Genomic DNA, 19,422 nt, shown 5'->3' with positions numbered 1-19,422 from the left:
AGGATAACAGACAGGTGGACAAGGAGGGGGGTGGTCATCCTGGGACTTTGAGGAGTCCTGCAGATCCCTAGGGAAAGAGAGTGGGTCAAAGCAAGGATGTCCCCAGAGGGACACTTTCTGTAGGTAACCTTTCTCCTGACACTGCTGCTTTCAGTGTGAGTCTGAATGTGGTCCAGGGGTATTCATTTTGTTCCTGTGAACCTCTGCTGCTCTTTAGTTGTGTCTGCCTTGCTCTCTCCCTCCCTACCCACCTCTGCCTGAGTGTGTGTATATGTGTGTGTGTCTGTCTGTCTGTCTCTGTCTGTCTTAGTCGCTCTTTCTGTGTGTGTCTGAATCTCTTTCTCTGTCTCAGTCTCTCTCTGTCTCCACATCTCTGATCACTCCATTCTTTTCTTTTCTTTCCTCTATCTCTCTACTCTGTCCCTTCCCTCCTGGTCTCTGGCTTTTTTGTCTACTCCCTGTCCTGTCTTTTGTCCCCTCTCTCCCCATCTCTGACACCATTTCCACCTGCCCCTGCCTCTGACACTTTCCCCACCCCCACTTCTCTCTGGTTATGTCTCCTCAGTCTGTCCAAAGCTGCCGACCTGGACCATCACTGGGTGGCCAAGGCTTGGCTGAACGACATCGGCCTGTCCCAGTATTCCCAGGCCTTCCAGAACCACCTGGTCGATGGGAGGATGCTGAACTCCCTGATGAAGCGGGACCTAGAGAAGCACCTGAACGTCTCCAAGAAGTTCCACCAAGTCAGCATCTTGCTGGGGATCGAGCTGCTGTACCAAGTGAACTTCAGCAGGGAGGTGAGGATTATAAGGGGTGGGGTGGGGGCAGGACTCTCCCACAACCCATCTCCACATCCAATTTCTGTCCAACCATTCACCCATCCACCCACTGATCCATCCATCCATTCACTTATTCATCCATCAATCTACCCACCCAATCATCCACTCATCTACCCACCAATTCACACATCCACCCATCTGTTTACCCATCCATCCCTCCATCCACCTGCCCACCCATTGCCCATCTACACCCCCATCTATCCACCTACCCACTGTCCATCCATCTAACCCTTCACCCACCCACCCACCCATATACTTAACCCACAGTCAATCTACTCCCTATCTATCCTCCTATCCACTTTCCATCCCACTAACCCCCATCCATCCATCCACCCATATACACATCTATTCATCCATCCATTCACCCATCCATTCATCCAACATCTCCTCCTCTCTCCCCCTTCTAGCAACTCCTTACTTGAGTAGACAAGAGCCTATGATCAGTTCAGGGGACCGAGGGAACCCTCAACCTCAGAATCCATTGCTCCTCAGGGAGCACCACTGAAGTCCACGGTGACAACCCTGAGGAGGACACTCAGGGCTCCCCGAAAGCTCTGAGAAACACCTTCTTGGGGATCAGGAGAGTCTGCTGTTGTGGAATTAAACAAAGATTAAAAAATCAGCAACTGATGATTAAGGAAGACAATACAGCAGAGAGAACCATGGTGATCAAGGCCCAGAGTCCAGCTCTGCAGCAAAAGGAGGACAGAATGAGTGCCAGTGGGTTTGGGATGGGAGATGGGACCAGAGCCCTGACTGCTGTGGCAGTTCTGATGCCCCTTGATTCTGAACTCTGTTAAGCCAGAGAGCACAGGGCCCCAGCCTCAGTCCCCTACAAGTCCCCTGGGGAAGGTCGCTGAGAGGCTGGTCCTCAGGGTTGGGTCCTTGTGGTTGACTTTATCTAGAGCCATGTCAGAGCATAAGTAGCTCGGTGTTGAGAGAGGAACACAGAGAAGGCCGTCAGCCTTGTGGTCCTGTCACCCACAGCATGGCTGGGCAGAAGGAGAAGATGGGGGCCAGGCCTTGGCCTCTAGGAGCCCCAGTGTGATGAAGAGGGTAGACATGGGGTGTTCTGACAGTGACATGGAGCAGGACACACTGAGATAGGGAAAGTGAAGGGGACTTTGGGCCGGAAGTCCTAGAGAGGGGGTCATAGCTGCTGTTCTTTTGCTGTGAAGAGACACCATGATGGAGGCAACTTATAAAAGAAATCATTTAATTGGGGGCTCGCTCACAGCTTCAGGGGGTGAGTCCATTTCCATCACGGCAGGAAGCATGGTAGCAGGTAGACAGGCATGGTGCTGGAGCAGCAGCTCAGAGCTTACATCTGATCCACAAGCAGAGGCAGAGAAAGAGAGACTGGGAATGCTACAGGCTTCTGACACCTCAAAGCTCACTCTCAGTGACACACCTTCTCCAATAAGGTCCCAAGTCCTAATCCTTCCTAAACACTTCCACCAATGGGAACCAGAGATTCAAATATAAGAGCCTACGGGGGCCATTTTTATTAATCTACCACAGAGGGCATGCCTCTGGAGCTCCTGGCCTGGGGTCAGTCCCCTAGAGCGACTTGTGAAAGGATAGAAAGCTGATTCATCCCCAGGACCCCAAAGATGGTATTTTAAACCAGGATGCACTGACCCGAAGAACCTCCCTGCCGTAGGCAGGGTCTCCACAAATGTCCATCACTGTTCCCATCGCTGGGGCAGAGCTGCCACAGGCCTGGGGGACATTGAGCAGACAGACTGTGGGTCTCTATCCAGCCCACACATCTGATCCCCTGCATCCTGGGAGGCAGCTCCTTCTGTTTCTCACAACACGGATGGTGTGGCTCAGGCAGCTGTGGGTGGCCCTCATCACACTTGCCCTCCGAGGTCCCCACTAATACCATGGAACGTCCTTCCGCATGTGACCTCCGTGTGTCCCTCATCCTCTCAACTGACTCTCTGTTCCCCATCCTTCCAGGTCCTCCAAGAGCGCCGAGCCCGCTGCGAAACACAGAACACAGACCCTGTGGTCTGGACCAACCAGCGGGTGCTCAAGTGGGTGCGCGATATCGACCTGAAGGTGAGGGGCGATGGTGGTGGAGGCAGGGGGCTGATTCTCCAGCCTGTACAAATGACATGCAAATCAATGTCCACTTTGATGTAAGGTAGGGGGCCCCATCACCCAGCCTGACAAGGTCACACTTTCTGTCACTGGAGGGGTCCTCCGTGCTACAGTAGGGCCCCTGTTGAGTGTTCTCATCACTGGACAGGTCTTCGCAATACTTTTTCCATAAACATCTATGGTTCCTGCCAGGGTCCAGCCAGTGCCAGTGACATAAGACCCCTATGTTTACAGCTCTGAGGATGAGGAACAGGTCCCCTTCACTCTCAAATCAGTTGACCCCCGTGGGTGAAACCCTTGCGGTTGGGGTCATATCTCTGCTTGGCACAGTTGGTCCCCAAGACCACCCAGCCTCGCGCTTCCGCCCTCAGGAGTATGCAGACAACCTGACCAACAGCGGTGTCCACGGTGCTGTGCTGGTGCTGGAGCCTACCTTCAACGCCGAGGCCATGGCCACCGCCCTAGGCATCCCCAGCGGGAAGCACATCCTCCGAAGGCACCTGGCAGAGGAGATGAGCACCATCTTTCATCCAGCCAAGTGAGTGTGTAGGGCGCAGGCGCGAGGTGCAGGAGCGCAGGCACCAGGTGCGGGGCACAGGTTGAGGATGCAGAGCACAGGGTGAGGAAGCAAATGCTATTGTCACAGCCTTGGTCCTTGCCTAGCTGAGTGTCACCCGTCCTTGCACCAAGCTGGTCAGGAAGCTGAGGCTCTGAGAAGGTCAGATACTAGAAAGAGGAGTGTTGTGTCCCAAATGCACGAGTTAATAAATACCCACCGCTGGGACATTTAGAATAGGGAGAGTGAACAGTTGTGAGTGAGAAAGGCCAAGTGAGGTGTGGCTTGAGCTGGGGACAATGTGCACTGATTTCATAGAACAAGGTGGCCATTCTGCCAGGTGTAGCCATGGAGACAAAGGTTTAGAGGCAGGATTTGACATATAAACCGTGCTTCTGGTCCAAGGGAGCAGAGCATGGCCACCCACCTACCCTGGACCCCCTGGATCAGAATGAACATACAGACAGCCCAGACCCTCTCTGTGGATGCTGCCCTTACAAGTGGTATACGGGGTCACACTAGGGCGGGGACCAGCACTTGTCCAGCACTTATGGGGGACATATTTGATCCTAGCATCCTGTCACAGGTGGCAAACTAGTTCTAAGGGCCACTGCTTCCCAAGGCCACCCAGCAGCAACATCCTGCTTGGTCTTGTGTTATATGGATACTGTGAACTACATTTCTGCCCATATGTCAAGCCAACCTTGGGTTCCTGGGACAGGTCTCACTTGCTCAGAGTATCCATTCCTTTCTGTTGTTCAATCTGATTGGTGCGGTGGGAGGTTTTTGCCTTTATATTCATAAGGCTTACTGATCTATACAGGTTTGATATGGTTTGGGCTTTGGATTTTTGTTGTTTGTCTCCTTTGAAGAAGAGTTGGAATTTATTAAAAGACTTTTTTTAAGCATGAAGGTTAAGAGAATGAGAGACACTTTGGAAGGAAATAAGACACACTCAAAGGGGGCTGGAGAGATGACTCAGTGGCTAAGAGCACTGTCTGCTCTTCTCAAGGACCTGGGTTCAATTCCCAGCACCCACCTAGAAGCTCACAACTGTCTGTAAGTTCCAGGGGATCCAACACCCTTGCACAGACATGCAGGGAAAACACCAATACACATAAAATAAAAATAAATAATACATAAAATAAAATACACACTCAACAGCAGGGATGTGGGCTTCTCAGGGGAGAGCCAGCTTGTTTTGTTTTGGGGGGATTTGAGGGGAGCAGGTTACTGTTGGTAACTTTGAGACAGGGTCTCATTATGTAACCCAAGCTGACCTTCAACTCACTATGTAGCCCAGGCTGGCCTTGAATCATGCATCCTCCTGCCTCAACTTCCCCAGGTGCTGGAATTGCAGGAATGCACCACCATACCTGGCCTGTAGTCATCCTACTTCTCAGGCCTTCTGTCTGGATTTTGGTGTTGGTGCAGTCCTGGCCTATTAGGGTGAAGAGGGAGGTGTTCCCTCCTCTTCTGTTTTTTGGGAAGGGTTGTAGGGCAGGTGTCTGTCATTTGGGAAGCCATCTGTTTCTAGGCTTTCTCTGTGGAAGGGTTGTGGTCACTAATTCAAGCTCTACTTGCTAGGGATTTGTCTAGATTTTATATTTCTTTTTTTTTAAAGATGTATTATTTTTAATCGTGTGTGTGTGTGTGTGTGTGTGTGTGTGTGTGTGTGTGTGTGTGTGCAGTGTGTATGTAGGGATATGTGCATGTGAGTGCTGATACCCAAGGGTGGGTGCTGGGACCCGAACCGAGGTCCTTAGGAAGGACAATGCATACTCTTAAACCACTAAGCCATCTCTGCAGCCCTAGACTTTCTATTTCTTCTTGAGTCAGGAAGGAAGGCTTTTCTTCTTAGAATCACCTCCCTTTCCCTAACCCCAAATTTTAACAGGCTTAAAATACTCGGAGCCCTGGAGGGGCAGCTTGGACCAGGCACCAGGAGACATTGGTGTGACTACTTAGAGCTTGACTATGGGGAGTAGCAGGTGTCTCTGAACTGTCTAGGGTTCATGGGTGAGCACTAAGGAGGTCTGGGGGGAGAACGGGAGGGTGGCTCCTCGTGATTGGTTGGGCTGCCAGCTCCTTGGGAGCTGCAGGAAAGTTGTGGGATTCCTGCCTCTGGATTAGAAGAAGGAAGTGGACTTGCTCCAGGGCTTGGGGGCTGATGGGCCAGGGACCGAGAGGCAGTGCGGCCTTCCACTGGAGCCCTGCAGCTTGCTGCCACCTCCGTCCATGATGCTGCCCCCACCTATCACACTTGGCTCGTGAGACAAGATCCCCAAGTTGGGATTCAGGAAGCTTTGCTGAGACCCTTCCATGAACCTGGGAACAGACTTCAGTCAGCTGAGGAGACACAGAACCCCAAGAGTTCCTAAGGAGTTCAGAGACCACCTCAGTGGTTAAGAGAGCCCTCCACCAGAGGGCGTAGTGAGATGCTTGAGAAGGGTCCTAGATTTGATGTTAATGGGGCAGTTCTGCAGTGAGCCACACAGGGAAGGTCTCTGTCCTCTGCCCCTCCTTCCTTGTCACTACCTTCAGCTTTCAGAGAGGAGAAGCAGGTGGGAGATGATGGTGGTGACCCTTTGGCTCCTCCCAGGGTGGTCCTCCCAGGGTGGTCCTCTCGTGGTGCAGAGGGTTGAGTGGGAAGATTCCAGCTGCAGAAACATTCCTAGTCATTAAGATCAGTATCAGGGCTCCAACCTGGATAGCATCCCAGGCTGGGTGGACACAGTAGTCCTTCACAGTAATGCCAGAATACGTCATCATCAAGGTGCTGTCTCTTCTCTGCTTCATTTGTCCCCCAGTCTCTCTCTCTCTCTCTCTCTCTCTCTCTCTCTCTCTCTCTCTCTCTCTCTCTCACACACACACACACACACACACACACACACACACACTCACACTCCATGAGAAAGGATCATGGATGTTTATTTTTAACCAGTGCTGGAGGTGGAACCCAGGGCCCTGCATATTCTAGACAAGCAAGCACTCTATTCACAGCTCTTTAACTTTATTATTTTTTTTTGAGTACCAGTGTTTTGCCTGTGTGTGTGCACCACATGCATGCCTGATGCCCACATGTGGTGCCCATGAAGGCCAGAAAAGGGCATCAGATCCCCTGGAACTGGAGTTAGAAACAACTGTAAGCCACCATGTGGGTGCTGGGAACAGAACCCCAATCCTGTCTCCGAAAGAGCAGCAAGTGCTCTTAAGCAGTCGGAATGTGGGAGTGGGGACAGTGGCAGTGGGTTGACTCTCTTACGAGTTGAATAACTTACAACCTGTGAAATGTCCCAGCTCCACAGGCATCCGGGAGTCCGAGCGCTTTGGGACACCCCCTGGCAGGGCCTCCAGCGTCACCAGAGCTGGGAAAGAGGACAGCAGCAGCAACAGCAAGTCCAGATCTGGCCGGGTAAGTCATCTTCCTGTCCCGAGAGCCAGGCATCCTCTCCTGGGTGTACCTAGGGCTCCTTTGTCACCTTTGAACTTGGAGCAGCCTCAGGTCACAGGTGCATGCAGGAGAGCCATCACGTATCCGGGCCCTTGCTTAAAACAATGCCCAGTGACGAGTATCCATAGAAGGCAGAGTCTATGGAAGGGTGGCTGCAGACTGTAGGATCCCCTCATCCTGCCCTCCCCCCGAAGCAAATAGCCCCAGGGGTGCAGAACACCTCACACAGCTAGCTGCCTGTTGGGATCAAGGACCCCTAGACTCTGAAAACCTCTGACTTAGGTTCTGAACTCCATAGCCAACAAGGAACCCCTGGCACACCCAGTAGGGCAGCAGGGAACAGGGGCAGCTGGGCAGAGACCAAACAGAAACTCTAGTTATAATCAGCATCATGGTCACCACACTCATGTCTTCCTCTTCACTTGGCGGCACTTGGACCTCAGTTGAGCGTAGGAGTTGCAGTTCAGGAACAGCTTCCCACTGGCCTTTGAGGGCACTTTATCTATCCTGGACTGGCCACCTTTGGTTTGGCTTTGGCTTTGGTTTTATGGTGCTGGGAATCGACCCTAGGGCGTTGTATGTGCTAGGCAAGCACTCCAGCACTGAACTACACCCCAACCAGCCTTCCTCGCTTTCATGTTTTACCTGCTTTTGTAAATATTTCTATTATATGTGTGTGCTTCTGCACAAACACAGGAAACTCACGTGTACACGCTACAGCATGCATGTAGAGGTCTGAGGACAAGTTGCAGGGGTCAGTTCTCATCTACCACCAATGCCAGGGACTGAACTCAGACCGTCAGTCTTGGCATCAAACACCATTGCCTACTAAGCCGTCTCACGGCCCGGCCCCTTTTGTTTTTGAGCTACATCTCACGATGTGGCCGAATCTGGCCCGGAACTCCCCAACCCAGCTTCCGGAGTGCTGGAATTAAAGGCATGTGATCTGTTGAGGTTGGAGGGCTCGCGTCCGGTTGCAAGAAAATTTGTTGGGAGGGAGGGGGATGCAAGAAAACTAGTTCTCTTCTCATGGCCCTGCGTAGATTACATGTGCTGCTCAAAGCAGACTCACAGCGGGGAACTCAGGAGGCCTCGACTGCAAAGGCCTCGCAGGAGAACGGCTTTCAAGTGGGGGTGCTGGTCTAGAAAGACAGGCAGTGGAACACATAACTGCAAAGTGCTGTGGGACCAAAACAACTCACAACTAGAGGCTTCATCAAGAGACCACTGTGTCGGGGGACAGTTCCCACAGGTCACTGCTCTGAGTCCCCTAGCCCCCCACCCCCGGTGTCTTACGGAGTTCTACTCCTTCCAACAATCCACCCAGGTCTCTGTCACTTTTCCCGTCTTGTAGCTGAGAAAATCAAGGCTCGGAGATGGGCAGTGACTCAGCTCAGGTTCCACAGCCAGAGACACAGAACAGGGACTCTAACGCCCATCTGCAAGCCCCAAGCTCATACTCGTGGCCATACCAGGTGGTGCTAGAATATTCCTTCTGGACTGAGCATGGAGTACTGCCTCAGACCCATGCTTATACATACTCACAGGTACTGTCCCCTCTGCCGCTCCCAACAGGAAGGAGCAGGGCAACTGTCGGATCATTAGTCGGAAGTTACCCTTGGTAACTACTTGAATCTCTAGCTGGAAATTCAAACGTTGATTCCTCATGGAAATTCCCCAAATCCCTTCCGTGTGTCTGGGCAGCAGGGGTGGCACTAATAATGAAGGAGCCCAGAGAGGTCCAGGGAGATGCTGAAGGTCACGCAGTAATTAGATCGGAGATGCCTCGCCGCCCAGTTCTCATTTCTCTCTTCCTGTGTCCTTTGGTGTGTGTCTCTCTCCTCAGCTGCCCCTAGGGAAGATAGGAAGGGGCTTCAGCAGCAAAGAACCTGATTTTCACGATGACTATGGCTCTCTCGAGAATGAGGACTGTACGGATGATGACCTCCAAGGCAGGCCTGAGCAGTGTCGCTTGGAGGGATACAACAGCCTGGAGGTCACCAATGTGTAAGAGAGCCGTGTGACTCAGCTCAGGAAGAGCAAAGGGAGGAATAGCCCAGTGGCCCGGTGCCGCCCACCCCCAACTGTACAGAGAGACCTGGGACTGAGGGCGGATGTGGTGCCAGGACAGAATTCCCAGAGATGGCCACCATTTCCAGTGGGCACCAAGGACAGAGAATGCCCACCTAGGTGTCTTGGATCTCTGAAGACAGGCCCTGAGGACACATCACCCAGCCATGACCCAGCAGGTGGCCCCAGCGCTGTGGTTCAAGGAACTAGCCCGGTACTCCTGGCACTTAAGGGGAGGAGGAGTGTCAGTCTCTAGGCCTGGAAAACCCTACTGGGAGGAGCAGGAACCCTACCCCCTCCCCACACCCCCCCACACACCCCCACACCCCCACAACCAGCCTTGGCAGAGCCAAGGGTATTGAGAACCAGTTGCAAAACCAGCCAGCAGTGACCAGGTGGTGAATGCCACCCTTCCGCCCACTGGGCAGAGGATGTAAACTCTGACCTGGTCACTCGCTCTGGAAGGATGCAAAATAGCATGGGCGTTCCTTCCACTTTGAGAGCACTACATCATGAGGTGGACATGTTGGGAGCAGGAGGGGATCTCTGCAGGGCAGAGGGGCCTGGCAGCAGCAGCCCCAAAGGATGCAGACATCCTGTCACCAGAATGAATGTGACTTCAAGAGTGTGTGTGTGTGTGTGTGTGGTGGTGCGGGTTACTGAGCTCTGTCCCAAACAGCCATTCCAAGCATGGGCACAAAAATGGGAGAGTGCCTGTCATTAACCCAACAAACCTCTGTCGTGATGTCACCTGAGACAGGTGTGCTCACCCATAACCTAACAGAGGTACAAATCTCTGGGTCGCTGGGTTGTCCAAGGAAGGAGCTCCCAGCCAGCCCCTTTCTTGATCAGCCACTATTTTGCTGTGTGGCTTCCTCCCAGTAGCCCCACCTCTCAGTGCCTCGGTGTCTTACCTATAATACTTCCGGTTCCTCCCAGGGAAGCTGTGAGGATTAACATGCGCTAACCTTGGTCCCAGGCTTTGAACCTCTCAGGAAACAACCAGAAGGGATGGGATGAGGAGGAGTGAGTCCAGTAACTTTCATCCACAACATTTGCAGACACTGGACAAGTTCGCTCCATCAATAGGCAAGGGGGGGGTGCAGAATGTTTATACTGAGAGTTTCCCCAAGCCCCCAGCGAGGCCTGGGAGGGCCGCCACCACAGTCTGCAGTCCTGGGTGCAGCACCCAGGCCCAAGCCGACGGAGCAGAGACTTTGCCTACTGACACTAGGGAGGACTGGAGCACAGTTGTGTGCTGTCATTCTGCACCAAGCCTCTCTGAGGACATTTGCACCAGGAGTCCAAGAAAAGTTCAGATTCCCAAAGCTGACAGTGGGGGCAGCCTCTGAGCCATCAAAGCCTTCTACAGCGATATAAAGAGCGTCGCCTTGTAGGAGGACCACAAACAGCCCATGAACTTGAGAGTTGCTGGTGCCCCGTGTTGAAGACATCTTCTCGTGAATGATCCCATAGGCACAGTCTTCCTTACAATCCGAATCCAGAGGTCTCAGGATCGGGAGGACCCTTTCTGTCTGCATATCAGCCTCCGATGAACACACATCGGATGCCAGAATGCACAGGGTGAACCTCTGGGGTATATATAACCCAGCTTTGCTCAGGTCCTGCACCCGGAGTGTTTATAATATGCATTCCCACCCCTGGAATCCAGAAGCTACTGAGCCCATAGCCCAGCAAGGAGAAGGAAGCCCTCTTCTAACTGAGATCAACTGTCACTCTCAAACTGTGTCCCTAAAGGGTGACAGAGACTCTGGGCCCAGGAATGTATCGACAACCTCTCTGGAAGGGTTGCTGGCTGTGCTGGCTCCTTGGAGGGGAAGGTCTAGGTACACCCTCTTCCTAAGGGCAGGGAGTCCCACGGCATCAGAAGGCTCCTTCCCAGTGGACTCTGGGCTTCTGCCCTTGGTGCCTCTGCCAGTCTCCACCCACACCCAGTGGTCACTTCTAGCAGATTCTCTGTCTTGACTCTTCAATACAGGAGGTTGTCATGTGGCAGCTAAATACAGAAGTGGAGAGAAGGGATTTCTCTTAAGTCTGGCCAGTATGGGGCACTTAGATCAGGAACCCACCCACCCCCGCCGCCGCAAAAAATTAACTGAGGTCATGAAGATGGGTGGGGTCTTGGCAGATGTGACTTTGGAGTTCACTGCAGGAGCCTGGGGGAGAGACAGCTCTGCTGGGACCATGATACCCCTTCCCAGAAAACCACTTATTCCAATGACCGCTTCACAAACCGTGGGGAAAGGTGCCTCCTGGGTGGTGGCAACTTTGGGGTCTCACTCTAGGAGAGGCCACCAGTGTGGATGGTGACAATGTCCCTGACCCAGGAAAGGTTTGTAAATGTAAAGCACATGAGCCATGAATGGCAGAGTCCCACACCTTCCCCAAGGAATTCTAACACCGTAACAATAAATGCTCGGCCTGAGGCCACCCCTCTTTTCTTGTTGGCTTTCTCCTTTATTGTCCCAGCATCTTCTCAGAGAAGGGAGACTAGGAGCCCCTGAAACTGATGGGGGTGCTCATTAGAAAGGCTGAGGGTCTCACAGGGGTTAGGAGTATAGACGCTCACTGCAGGTAAGTCGGTCTGAGAGTCAACAGAGTTTCTAGGCAATGCTGTGGGTCCAGGGATCACACACAGGTGCCCAGGTCACAACAGACAGAGGGACCTTCCCAGCCAAGACCTTGTCATCATAGATGGGGCTAGACTGTGAGTTCTACCCAGGACTCTCAGTGGCCCTGACAAAAACCACCAGCCTAGCCCAGCTCATCCTGTCTTCGTCTCCCAGACGAGAGGCTTCTGGCTTGACACTAAGGTCAGGTGATGTGTGCCCTCTGAAGTAGGTGCTTTGGGGCAGGAGATGAACTAGAAGATACAGGAGGTAGCCTGGTCACAAACTTTACCTGCTGCCACCAGGCTCTGGCCCAGAGGACCTGGTGACCCTAGGCAAGTGTCCCGAGTGTCCTGTTTGTCTTCTGCTAATGTTTTGTTTGCTTTTGTGGTTAGGGTCTTGGTCTAGCCCAGGCTGACCTGAGACTCATTCTGTAGCCCAGGCTAGCCCCTAAATTGACAACCATCCTATCTCAGCTATCTCAGTGCTGGAGCTACAGACGTGTGCTACCATACCTGGCATGTTTTTGTTCTGTTTTAATGAGATGGGTTTGCTGTGAATGTGGTGTGAGGTTGGTGCTCGGGACCTTTTACTGAATCAGACCATTTATGTACTCTGTGTTGGGCACTCGTGGACTAATAGGCTGTCTTTGCCCTCTAAGCCTGTCATTTACAGAGCAATTGTCTTCTGGGTAGGAGGGAGATGGGTCCAGCTTCAAGATTTGCCAATAATGAAATCTCTTCTGCTCTGGGGAATTGGATTGTAAAGATATACGTGGTCAGGTGGTCCCAGGCAGGGGCTGTGTGGCCCTGTGGGTAGAGCTCAGACCTGGAAAAAGTTCACATTGAGGTCCGAGCTCCCTTGATTAGGAATGGTCCCAAGTGGATGTATATAAACCACCTATGCCTCAGTCTTCCCAGCTGAGAAGCGCAGTCCCTACCAGTCGAGATTACTGTGGGGATGAAATAAGCAGACCTACATACAGCTAGAACTTGGGTAGAAATAATTGCCCTTCCCCACGGAGACAAAAAAAAATGAAGAAATTTGGGGTGTGGAAGGGACACTAGAGAGTCAAGGTGGTGGAGTATTTTCTGGCCCAAGACATCGGTACAGCACTACTATGGAATTGGCATTGAGGGTCGCCCTGAGTCTTTGGGTAGGGGTCCCCACATCCTCAGTTCTGGCCTGGGACCTCCATGAACTGCCAGGACTGAGGCTCCTCTCTGAATATCACCAGGCTCCTCTCCCCTGGGGCCTGGCTGTCTTACTCCCACCTGGAGGGGAAGGGATCTTCAATCAAGAGAAAAGCCCCTCCCATCACATCAGAACATCTCAGAGCTTCATGGAATAGCCAGTCCTCATATCTGCAGGCTACCACTGGAGAATTCAACCAACCAGGACAGAAATACTCAGAAAAACAATTGCATTCGTAACAAACATGTAGACCATTGCCTTGTCCTCACTCCCTAAACAGTATGATATTAAATAAGTTCCAGCTGTGCAGCAAGTAGTGTTGACAGGTGTAAGTCATCTACGGGTGATTTAAAGCCTTGGGAGGATGCCGGCAGACAACTGTGAATTGCTGTTTCTGTTAAGGCCTCATTCTCGTAGCTGAGTAACCACAGTGGGTCCCAGGCACCCACCTCCATCCCTGGAAACTGAGGGAGGATTGGTCCCTAGTTTCACTTATCTTGAGAGCCAGGAAAAAACAGCAAACACTGACCCCACACCTGGTGGACTAGAAACCCTAGCCTGTCTAAGCCAGTGTGACCACCTCAAAACTTCCATAGAACTATCAGGAAACAAGCCACACCCACAGCCCAGGGCTGGCTCCTTCTGAGGCCTCTCTCCTTGGCCAGTAGTTGGCCACCTCCTCCCTGTGTTCTTCATGGCTATTCCTTTATATTCACATGTATGATAACACCATCTGTTTATAGACACACAGGTCACATTGCACTAGACACCCCCCTCCAACATCCTCATTTTCACTTAATCTCCAAGTATTGTTACAGTCTTAGGTGCTGCGGTTAAGATACCAACACCTAGATTAGGAGGGATATGATCCAGCCCATAACAGTTCACCACAACTCATGTTGGATTTCAGTCACTTGACTGAGATACCCCAGATCAGTCTCCCATCATCTTCTGAGTTTAAACCCAAAGAAAAAGGGATTCCCACCCCTTCCTTCAACTCCTACCAAGCAACTAGTTATCTCCACACACCAATGCACCCACCTGCACACCCTCAATCTCCCCAAGATCTGCATCTACGTTGTGGGTGACATGGGAGAGGGAGCAGACAGACAACTCTGGATTCTCTTTCATAGAAACATGGACCAAAGTTTGCTATTCAAGATACCAAAGGCAATAGTCAGATGTTCAGCAGTGGCCACCCTACATCTCCTCACTGCCCCCTCCGAGGGGCCTCCAGGATTTCCGTTTCCATAAAGAATTCAGAAGCAGAGACTAGGATCTGCATATGAAAATTGAAATGTGTATCTACAGGCCTCAGTTTCTGCTGCAATAGGAACGGGGTGGGTAACTCTAGGGCACAGCCAAGAGCTTGGCTTTCAGCTGCCCTGGGATGACCTTCCTAGGGTCACGGCAGCTTTCAATCCCAATGGGCGCCACTAGATGGCGGGACACATCCCTTACCAGTCCTGACCTGTTGAGTTCAGCTCAGGAGGTGCAGCACCCCCCAGTACCCTCCAGAACTCCAGTCCAGCAAAATTCACCAAGGCTGGGCCCCCTGAAGTTCTTGCCTCTTTCAGAAGACCCAGTGGATGGGCTCAGAGAAATGTCTTTTGTTTCCCGACAGAAGGCAAGATGCTCACCTTTAGTAAGGCAGGCAAAATGTAGACTCTGGCTTCAGGGTGAATCAAGACCCAGGACCCCAGCCCCCATCCCATTCTAGCAGAAGGTCCCATGGTGGGGGTAGCGGGGGGGGGGGCAGGAGTGATCAAGGCAGGCCAGTAAGATGGCTCAGCAGGTAAAGACACTTGCCTCCAAAGCGTGACTTGAGTTCGGTGTCCAGAACACATCTGGCCAAAGGAGTTGACACCCTCCTTCCCCTAAATGAAGGAATGTTTTTAAAAAAGACAGAGGACCCAAAGGAGAACAGTGGGGATGCAGCCCCAGCCTCAGGGCGTTTTCACAGAGTTGCGCAGCACTTCCCATGTCCCCTGCAGCCACGGGGTCACTAACTCAGCATATCTGGCCACTGCTTCCCCTTCTCAACAGCCGGGTCCTGAGAAGCCAGGACACACTGGCCACAGCTGCTTTTAGCTCAGGTCACCTCCAACCTCTTCTTGAGTGCCAGGGCCTCTCCATCCTCTGCCCCCCCAAGCAGATGGGAAGTCCAGATCTGGCTTTGCAGCCTTCTGGGTGAATCCCACAGCCCCACCGTGGTTCTCCAGTGTCCATAGCGACAAGGCAGCTGGATGTAATGTCCAGGACTCTGACCTTGGCCTTCAAGTCACAGGTGTGCTAAGACTGGCTACCTGCACTGTTGAGCAGGGGTGCATCTCACCACCTCTCCTCCATCCAGGGCATCTGTAGTCATGTTGGGAGCTTGTCTCTGAGGTCCACAATCAGAACTTGTGTTTATAAAGCAACTTACCATGAACCAGCATTGCTGTCTGAACTTCACAGACATCAGTTCAACCGACTGCCACCAACTCCATCTTACAGAGAAGGATGCCAAGGCCCCAGAGGGCTAAACAGTTTACCTAAGGATCTGGACCCCGTCAGCACCCCATAGAGCTAGGGCTTAACCCCCTGATGCTGGGCTTGTGGGGCCATGCACCCCTGTAACACGCTAGCGATTGCCTCCTGCACCTGCAACTCTAAACACCCGTGCTAGAGACCCGGGATCAGTGTGTAAAGGCAATTCAAGGAGGAACAAATCATTAATCCTCTAGCAAGATATACTGACCCTAGGCTGGCTGGGGGTGAACCCCAGATATTTGAGAGGGAGGATTATAAACTCAAGGGCAGGTAGGTGGCTTGGTGAGCAGTGGGGGGCAGGGTGGGGTAGCTAACCGGGTAGAGCGCTTGTCTAGTTGGCATGGAGTCTTGGTTTCCACCCTCTGCAAAGCACGAAGCAGGTGTATAGTTGCACCTGTAATTTTAGCACTAGGGAGGTAGAAGCAGAAGTATCAGGAGTTCAAAGTCATCCTCAGCTACATGAGACCCTGCCTCTAAATAAAGAAATAGAAACAGCAAAAAGAGGGCCAGGGATGAAGTTCCAGGATCCAGAGCTTGCCCGGCATAATGGAGGCCATAGGTTCAATCTCTAAAAGAAGAAAGAAAGAAATTTTTTTAAAATGTCAATTAGCAAAATAAACTTTAAATTTAAGTTACAAAAAGAAAAACCCCAAACTTTGCCCTTTCTGACCAAATAGAGAATGAGTAGCTCAGTGAGGCTATCTCACCCCACCCGACCCCTGAGGAAACCTACAGGCTGGGCTGTCTCTGTCTCAAGCTGGGTCAACTCTCAGTCCTCTTAGTGAGCTGGTGGCCGCTGTCCCCACTATGCAGCCTTGAGCAAAGCCGGCAGTGGCAGAGGATTGGTGGGACATGCTTAGCAGGGGTTCCTGCCCACCCAGGGAGGGAGAGAGGCCTTCCTGGCCAGGTGCTAAAAAGGACAGAAGCCAGGGGGTCCCTAACTGCCAAGCCTGGGGCCGCTAGCAGGGTGGAGTGACAGGGAGGTCTACCCAAACCCCAGGGCAGAGTTCGAGGTTCTGAGTGATAACTGGATTTTCTGAAAAATGACTTCACCCTGCTCGCTAGGCCAGCTGCTGACTTAGACCTGTCAGCAGCCAGTGAGCACCCGAAGTAACTCGATTTGCTAGCTCAGTGACTCAGCCTCGGGTTTCATCTCTCCCTTCTGGCTCTTGCCTTCCTCCAGAGAGCAGGTCTGCACTGGCTGGCAGGCCTCCTAGGATGGGGTTCCAGGGGCACACCCACTCTGAACACAATCCACTGAGGCCTCACCAGCCAATCAGGCACCTTCAGAGGTGGGCTTTAAGAAAAAGCTGGCCCAACAGTCTTTCGGTCTCTTCTGGGAGAGGACACTACAGGAATTATGTCTGGGAATCAAAGCTACACTTTTGATGGTGCGGGGATGGAGCGGTGGGGAGTGGGGTAGGGAGGTAGATGTTAAGTGCTTAAGGGTCTGAGCTCTGGGTTCGAGTCCCATTCATTTGAGGACATACTCAGCTATGGAGGGAGTTTGAGACCAGCCTGGAATATTTGCAACTGTGTCTCAAAAAACAAAGTAAGAGACTGGAGACATGGCTCCATGGTTCAACTGTTTGCAGCTCCCCAAACCCATGTAACAAGCCTGTGCTGCGCGTTCTTTTGCATTCTTGTGACCTCAGTGCTGGGGAGGGGGCTCGTTGGCCAGCCAGTCTAGACAAGCAATGACCTCCAAGACCCAATGAACAGCTCTGTCAACTGAGCTATACATCTCCAGCCCAACACAGTTGATCTTCATGGTCAAAACACTTCTGAGCCTCTAGCTGTCACATGTCTGCACACAAAAGCACACATACACTGCAAATATGTACACACACGCGTGCGCGCACACACACACACACACACTCACTAAAGAGTAAATCAATCTGGGTGTCATGTAGGGAAGGGTGGGGAATATGGTGAACTCTGAGGTAGCTTGAGAGTGTGACAACCACAAGCCTATAATTTCAGGGCAATGGGGGGGGGCATTTCTGTGTTACAGGGACAAAGGAATTGGCATGTATATATCATCAGTAGGTCAGCAAGGGCACATTGTTTGTGGCTTGCTTGTTCTGAGGAGACCGTCCAGCCTAGATGGCGCCCGGAGGACATCAGGGCTGATCCTGGCAGACACTGACCAGACCCAGGCTTCCAAAGAGTATCCGAGCCCGGACGCCCAGAGACAATTACGAGGTAGACGTGCAGGAATGATAAGGAGAGTGGCATGGATGCCACGAGTCCCGAAATAAGACTGACCACCTGACCAGAGGGACAGACAGCTCCAGACTGACCAATGACCTTTGTGTCTTTCCTTTAAAAACTCAGTCTGGAAATTCAAAATAAGGCTGTGTCTTCTCAGGGTGTTAACCTCTTGCTCATTCAGATAGCCAGCTCCCCAAGTATGGTGAACCCTAAAGATTCAATACCTAGGGCCAGTGGGAAGGGTCAGTGGGTAAAGTACTTGCTTGTTACATAATCCCTGCTACCGGGAAGGTTGAGGGAGGAATATCGTAAGTCCAAGGCCAGCCTGAGCTCTGTTTTATTTTTTACATGCTGTGAATAAATACCTGACAAAAAAAGTAGAAGAAGGGAGGAAGGAGGGGTTTCTTTTCTCTCACAGTTTGATGTCCAACCTCTCACGGCAAGGGAGGCCTGGTGGCAGCTGTGTGAGACAGCTGGCCATGTTGCATCCACAGCTGGTACCTTAGCTACTTTTCTATTGCTCTGATGAGACACCATGACCAAGGAAACCTATTACAAGAAAAAATGTATTTGGAGCTTATAGTTTCAGGGGATGTGTCCATGACCATCATGGTGGGGAGCATGGTGACAGACAGGCAGGCAGATATGGCACTGGAGCAGTAGCTGAGAGCTCACATCTGGAGATGCAACCTTGAGGCAGAGAGAGAGAGAGAGAGATAACTAAGGGTAGTGTGGGCTTCTGAAGCCTCAAAGCCCACCCCCAGTGACACACCTTCTCCTACAAGGCCACACCTCCTAATCCTTCCCAAACAGTTCCACCAACTGGGGACCAAGCATTCAAACACATGAGCCTATGGGGGCTATTTTCATTCAAACCACCGCAGCTAGGAAGCAGAGAGAAGTCAGAATGCTGATGCTCAGCTTGCTCCCTCCCTTCCTTCCTCCTTCCTTCCTTCTTTCCTTTCTTCCTTTTTTTGAGACAGGATTTGGTGCTTCTCAGGCTAACCTTGAACTCACTATGTAGCTGAGGATGACACTGAACTTCTGATCCTCTTGCCCCCACCTACCAAGTGCTGGGATTACAGTCATGTCCTGCCACACCCAGTATATGTGGTGCTGTGGTAGAGCATTTGTGTAGCATATGCAGGGCCCTAGGTTCAACACACACACACACACACACACACACACACACACACACACACACACCAATTAATTAATTAATGTAAAAAATAAGCAAGCAGAAAAGAATGCAATAAAAAAACTCCTAGCTCTCTTCTACTCCCAATGATCAAAGAAGCAGATACTTCTTCTAATACCAATAATTTTAGAATTTAAAATTAAAAAGGAAGAAGCGTTTGCAGGGCTGGGTGGAGCTCAGTGGTACATGCCTAGAAGTCTTGGGCCAAGAGGACACTGTCAATGGACCACCTGGAGTCCCACTCAGACCCTAACACAGAGCAGCCATGTGCACCTTGTCAGGCCACTTGGTCCTGCTGTGTCTGTTTCTGATCTGTAAGGTGGGCTCAGCTGGTGACTTCCTTCCTTGCGTGGCTAAGGAGGATAAATGGGTCTGCATTCAGTGTGTGGAGGGACATAAATACACTGCACGCTTTGTGGGTGTTGGCTGCTAAGGTGGACAGTTTATGTGTGTGTTTGTATGTGTGTACATCTGCACATGTGTGCAGGTGTGTGTGCATATATGGAGGCCAGGGTCAACCTTTGGTGTTATTCTTCAGGAGTCATCCACTGTATTTTTTTAAGGCAGTCTCTCACTAGGGCCTGAGGCTCACAGATTAGGCTAGACTGACTGGCCAGCAAGCCCCA

The 19,422-nt window shown here is 51.8% G+C and overlaps 1 protein-coding gene across 1 annotated transcript in view; it reads left to right on the top strand.

Annotated features, from left to right (window-relative positions):
* Kazn (kazrin, periplakin interacting protein) overlaps positions 1–9,208 on the top strand; it is a 390,355-nt gene extending 381,147 nt beyond the window's left edge. The window contains exons 11-15 of the mRNA XM_059255339.1: positions 566–797; positions 2,805–2,906; positions 3,320–3,486; positions 6,805–6,919; positions 8,805–9,208. Of these exons, the coding sequence (XP_059111322.1) occupies positions 566–797; positions 2,805–2,906; positions 3,320–3,486; positions 6,805–6,919; positions 8,805–8,969 (781 nt within the window). The 3' untranslated portion in view covers positions 8,970–9,208. The remainder of the gene's footprint in view (positions 1–565; positions 798–2,804; positions 2,907–3,319; positions 3,487–6,804; positions 6,920–8,804) is intronic.
* Positions 9,209–19,422: the final 10,214 nt, after the last annotated feature.

The sequence above is a fragment of the Peromyscus eremicus genome, chromosome 2, assembly GCF_949786415.1.
Source record: "Peromyscus eremicus chromosome 2, PerEre_H2_v1, whole genome shotgun sequence".
Taxonomy (NCBI): domain Eukaryota; kingdom Metazoa; phylum Chordata; class Mammalia; order Rodentia; family Cricetidae; genus Peromyscus; species Peromyscus eremicus.
Note: the sequence above shows the minus strand (reverse complement) of the source record. Positions and strands in the feature narration are given on the sequence as shown.